The 6,322-nt window shown below is 33.7% G+C and overlaps 1 protein-coding gene across 3 annotated transcripts in view; it reads right to left on the reverse strand.

The window, feature by feature from the left end:
* Nucleotides 1-2,511, reverse strand: part of LOC132273512 (protein GIGANTEA) — a 49,027-nt gene extending 46,516 nt beyond the window's left edge. The window contains exons 1-3 of one of the 3 annotated variants that reach the window (XM_059774468.1): nucleotides 2,205-2,495; nucleotides 1,323-1,471; nucleotides 1,094-1,201 (exon numbers count right to left, since the gene is read on the reverse strand). In XM_059774468.1, the coding sequence (XP_059630451.1) occupies nucleotides 1,094-1,201; nucleotides 1,323-1,364 (150 nt within the window). In that variant the 5' untranslated portion in view covers nucleotides 1,365-1,471; nucleotides 2,205-2,495. Of the gene's footprint in view, nucleotides 1-1,093; nucleotides 1,202-1,322; nucleotides 1,472-2,204 lie in introns of all 3 variants that reach the window. The other 2 variants (XM_059774470.1, XM_059774469.1) reach the window with 2 other exon arrangements.
* Between the last annotated feature and the right edge of the window lie 3,811 nt (nucleotides 2,512-6,322).

Here is a 6,322-nt window from a genome sequence, read left to right on the forward strand (position 1 = left end):
TTATGGATGGAAGTATGTTAAAAACTAAAATGGAAAATGGAGAATGAGAATGGAGTAGTTTAATGAACTAGAGTTTGCATGGTTAGCATAGTCACAGCCTTTAGATCCAATAATAGGCCATAGATAAATTTAAAAGACAATACCATTCCTACTCTATTTTATTCTTTCAGAAAATTAGTCTGCATAGAAGGTAGAGACAAAAAGGTCGATCAAAACTAACAAGGAATGAAGTAACAAGAAGTGACTTTAAAAATATAATATAATAGGAGACATGACTAGTAAGAGAAAAGAATGCAACAATAGAATTCAAATGGCCAACACTAATGATATGGGATAAAGGCAATGATTGTGATAATGATGAAATGATAAATACAACCCCTACTACATGGTCTAACATATAAAAATAATCTATTATTTAGCTAGTTTGTAAAATACAATACTACCCTGTTTACATTGCCCTAGAAACTGCTGGTTTTCAGTTAGTTCATACACGACACAGTGTCAGTACCTAGAAAAACATCGACCAGTGTGATAGCTTTATGCTCACGGGAAACCAAATGGGAGCAAATTGTGTCACAAAGTAATTTCTAACAATTCACATGCAAGTTTCTGCAACGCTATCTTTCCATGCAACTCAACTCAACAAAACCTTTTTCCCAAGTACTTGGTGTCGGCATGCACCAAAGTCAAAATCCGACCACATTTAAGTCATTCATGAGAAATAACCTCCCTTTCTAATGATGAATTCAAATCTATAGTGTAAGAATAACCTCTTATCTAATGATGCATTCAAATCTAAGTTACACTATACATTTAGATTTTCATACATTTCGAACCAAGAAAAAGCTGTAGGTTTCTAAAGGGATATGTGATGTATCATGCAGAATCTAATTTCCCTCCACAATATTTTTAGATTAAAAATCTAATTGATTCACCGAAACCTGAACCTATTCCTTGAGCTACAATTTATAATAAAACAATCGAGCAATGTTTCCTTCTGGAATTTAAAGGAAATGGGAAATGCAACTTATGTTCAATTAGTCATAAATGATGAATCATAACTTTAAAAGGCAGCTTAAGAAATTAATCACACCTTTCGTTGCTGTACATCCTGCGGTGGAGGCCAGAAAAGTGAGGAAAACTGAAGACCATCAATCCACCTTTCACACGAACTAGCCATTCGAATATCTTCGGCGCGAGCCTTTTTATTAAGCGCAACGGCACCCACAAAAGAAGCTAGAGACTTTCACTTTGATTGTTAACAATCAAGTGTCAAAAACTACTATTTTTTCAACATTCTAAAGTCCAAACAAAGCACTAACCATAGATGCCTTGACCAAAAAAATAAGGGGAATCAAGATCATCCACTTGATAAAAATTCAGAAACAAAATTTTGCAACTCTCAGCTGTAAACTTCCTGAATTCAGTAATTATTCTGGTAACGATTGCTTTCCATAGTTCGGCAAAATCTCTGGACATAATGAAACTTGGTAAGCAAAATATAAATTCAATTTTAAATATATATGTGTGTGTGTGTGTGTGAATAATAGAGACTAAATTTAATTAAATCAATTTTAAAAGCTTGAAAAAATCTTAATTGGATACAATCCAAGTCTGAATTCTATCAACCAATAACAGTTTTTATTTTAAATAGTAAAATCATAGTTCGACTGCTAAGAACATAGAAAATAAAAGGTAAACAAACCTCAATGTTCTTATAACTAGAAAATATCTACTAGTGTCTACTGGAACAAGATATAAATTCGAAAGATGAGAGAGAGTAGTCCAATTCAAATTTTTACTAAAAAATCCAAATTGGCAATTACTCAATTACAGATCATCAATATAATACCTGTTTGTTCACAGAAATTTATCTATAAATTTTAAAACAAAAATTGTTTAATGGAATTACTATAACCTTCATTAGATCGTCCAGAATATGGTAAAAGAATAAATAATCAAATAAATCATCGTTATGAAAAATATGAAAAATCAACTAATAAGACAAATGGTAAAAAAGATAGGCCTAGTTGAAGTAATTTTAGCCCTGAGTTGATTATCTTTCCTCCATTTTCTCAGCAAACAAACAACACATCGAGGGAAATTTTACCATGAATCATCACCTTCAATAGACTCCTATGCATACCTCCGAAACAAGACTCATACACATATGTACATATGTAAATAAAAATTAAACAAAGTACCTGGTTTGCTTGTCAGAGAATTTAAACAAAGCTCTGTTAGATGAATTTTTGTGATTCTGTGCCTTTGATTTTGGTTGTTATCTTACTGTAATTCTGTGAAAATGAGATTTTTTTGGCTGTAGAGACGGAGATTATAAGATTTTGGGTGGAGAGAGAGGAGAGAGAAAAAAGGAAAAGGAGATCTTTAGCTGCTCTCTCAGTGCATCGACTTGCTACGCTGCATACGTGTCAATATAATTTGGAATCATATTAGCATGGCCATACATGTGCCATACATCATACATAGAGGGCCATTAGATGTATTGCAAAAAAGTGTGCTGGCCTGGTGCTCTTCCTTCCAAGGGATTAAATTACTGCCGCGCGTGACTCATATAAAATTAATTTATTGCCTGCACTATCCTAGATATTTTTGCAAGGGTTTTCGTGGTTTAGAGCTGAGGAGTACGTCCACCTTAGGTTTAAGCCAAATTATTACGTGGCCAAATTATTAATTTATATGTGCGTCTAAGCACAAACATTTCTTATTTTCTATTTCTATTTTATAAAAAGTCAAAACAAAATTAAAAAAAATGTGTTTTTACTTTTACATAGTCCAAAACGTTTCTCAAATTTATAAAGAAAAGAGAAAATATATGAAACTCGTTTCCTTTGTTTCTCACTGTAGCAGCGGTCAAAATGTTTTCATCACTGTAGCAGGTCACTTTTTGGATGCTTGTTTTTTTTTTAAAAGGTAAAGTTAAATGTATAAATAGTAAAAGAATATGATGTACATGCTAAATTTTTCGAGAAGATATAAATCCAATAGAAAATTTTTTGAGAAAATAAAAATTCAATCAAAAAAATTGCGTCTCATCTTGACTGAATTGAACTAATAAATGGTTGAAATTAAGAAGAAGAAAAAATTCAAAGAACGATTAAAAACAAAGTAATGGAAAAATAAAAATCGTATAGATTCATAATGAATATGCGGATAGAAACTAAAAAAGATATTTCAGTTTGATGGAATGATGGAATGATCTTATTATGCATATTGAATTAGGAGTCCCAATTCATTGTAAAGGTGCTTGAGCTTTATAATTGCGTATGGGCATGTTCCTTGAGCTTCCTAATGGCAGTCTCATAGTCTAGTACAATGGTGCTTCTGAAATAGTTTTGGTTGCTCGTGACAAGGTAATCATTAATTCAAGTGGTGAGATTGTTTCCCTTGGGACCAGGATCACCCCTGCTCTAGCAGTAGCTCTTTTTTTTTTAATGAATAATAATTACTAAGGTGAGTAAAAATGTTTATTTACTTTATACATAATTTATATATATATATATACTGTTCATAAATATTATTTCTTCTACCCTCTCTTATTTTTAACAATCCAAATCCCGTCATTTTCTTCTCTTCTAAAATATTGATTTTGATTTCTTTCTAAAATCCCGCCATTTCAGCAACCCAGATTTTAATTTCTTTTCAAAATATTATTTGTTAGGAGTCTTTGGTTAATTTTCACAAAAAATATCAATCAACCCAAATCCCGCCAGTTACTTAGATTTGCCCAAAGGTTTCAGAGAGAGAGAAAGAGATCGTTTTCTACTTATTATCTTCTTCTTTCAAATTTCGATAATTTTCTTTGATTTATTTCCAAAACGAATCACAAACAAATCAGACATCTATTTCTCAATTCCTTTATTTGCATAAATTTCTCAGATCTATTTCTCCATTCATTTGTTTCCATAAATTTTTACTTCCCTTTCTTGGTATACTAAGTCATTTTATTCCAAATTCACATTGCAATACGGGAACAGAGCAACATCTGGACTGGTATGATTTTTTTGTTTAATTATTTGTGTACTGAATAACATCCTAAACAATTTGTAATTTAAGTCAATTTAAGTTGTAATTTAAGTCAATATAAGTTGCACGCAACATCCCAACATAATCCTAATAGATTATTTGTACGTAATATCCCAACATAATTCTACTTAACATCCCAAGCAATATGTACATAACATCCCAATAGTTTGTAATTTAAGTCAGTATAAGTTGTACGTAACTTCCCAACATAATCAAACTTTACATCCCAAGCAATACATATTTTGTATCCTAAACAGTACTAACTATATTTCATGCTTATGTTATACGTAAAATGTGACACCCCCACATTTTCCACGCATAAGTTGATCAGGCTTATACATGAAAAACGAGGGATATCAAAAACAATTGGCAATATACAAGCATGGAATACAAAATGATGATAATAAAAGAATTTAGACAGGAAAGGAACACTAAATAATACAACATCCATCCATCCTTTATTTAATACAGTACTCCATTACAACTTGGAAATCCTATGTCAAGGATCCCTAAATATAACCCTGAGAGTTCAACGTCAAAAGTAAATAAAAACTGAAACTGAAGTAATACATAAAACTTCTACCCTGAACTGGATCGTAAGAGTAGATGAGTTCGAATGGTGGTCCCTCACTGCTAACCTCAACCTTGGAACGGGTACTGACCGTATCCTGAAATAACAACAATGGTGGGTCAACCCCACGAGCAAGTCCTCTCTACTATGACCCAAATCAGAGAATCAAATAAATTAATTATTATGAATCGGATGAGTACTATATCTGTATACATCCTAAGGGAACTATCCAAGGTATAACATGACCTCAACCAGAATAGACGGTGATCACTTAGACTCACACTAGGTGGTTAAGTGTCGCTTTTCCCTACCCGGAAAATCAGCTATTATACATGGTGCACGGTACTGACAACACAGACTATAACGAACTACACCGTGATAACACCTCTCAAAGTACTGATGAATATACTGAGCATATAAATTAGGCAACACATGCCAATAATATTACTAAATATACTGAGCATGTCAATTAGGCAACACATGCCAATAATATTAAACCACATACCCCGACAGCCACACATCTGTCTATAGCAACGAATGCATAAGGTATAAATGAGTCTAAACTTATTAGCCAGCTCATATGGTTCTATATGGCAACACATCCATATAATATAAATGCGACATAATTAAACAGTCCATTTATTTCCGGAAATGCACACAGCATAATAATCATGGTTTATATATCATTTAACAGTATAAACATCCCATAAGATATCATGGATAATTTATCTGACTAAAACCATGGCATTATTTAATTTAACAGTAATGTTTGATACCATTTAATAAGATAATAACACTATTTATATTTAACAATGTCGTTAAATAAATCACATTAGTATCCGTACTGTGAACGAGCCAATAAATGCTTAGAAAAGATTTATCGGCCATAAGAATAAGTAACGGGTATTAAAATAATAATTTCGTGGCCCGTTAAACCCGTAAATACCAACATAGTACCTAAAAATCCAAGTTTAAGGTTCTGGAATTTACAAAACAGGCCCTAGGGGTATTCTGGTAATTTCCAGCAGCTGTAGAGACCCCACACGCGCCCTCAAGCGCCTCCCAGAGCCTCCCCACGCGCAGCCCAACCTTTCCCACTCTCCCACGCTCCTCCACGCGCGTCTGGCATCAGCCACGCGCGCGCACGCGCTCCCACGCGCGCACTAATGCATCCTGATGACGTGGCTCGTCCTAATTCGTTGGCTGCATCATCCTACTATGGGCGCGCTACACTGAATTATCTCACCCTCTCATCACTCAATCCTATGCTCATAGATCCGGGTGTACCGCGGTAACATGGACCGCGATGCACCGAATCAATCATCTTCATCTAAGGCCCAGGATGCGCGCGCACACCCTCCTATATTGCGCCGCATCACACCGGATCACTCCGGTCATCTCCCCCATTGCCGGCGACCAGAAAACTCGTCGGAAGGTCGCCGGAAAATACAGAAAAATTCCGAAAATTGCCCAAAAATTCTAGAAAAAATTCTAAAGCCTTAAATAACAATTTCCTAAGTTTCAAATAATTACCTAGGCTAATAATAAATTATTTAACCCTTAAATAATTAATATCTCATTATTTTAATAAATTAAATAATTAATTTCTCATTGTCCTAACATGGTTTCTAACCTCAAAAAAAATAGCCGAATAAATGTAATGAATAATTTATGGACTCAAAGGGGAAAAGTAGATAATAACTT

This window comes from Cornus florida, unplaced genomic scaffold (genome assembly GCF_030987335.1).
Source record: "Cornus florida cultivar Cherokee Brave unplaced genomic scaffold, ASM3098733v1 CherokeeBrave_3.0.0_Hap2_Chr09, whole genome shotgun sequence".
Lineage (NCBI taxonomy): Eukaryota > Viridiplantae > Streptophyta > Magnoliopsida > Cornales > Cornaceae > Cornus > Cornus florida.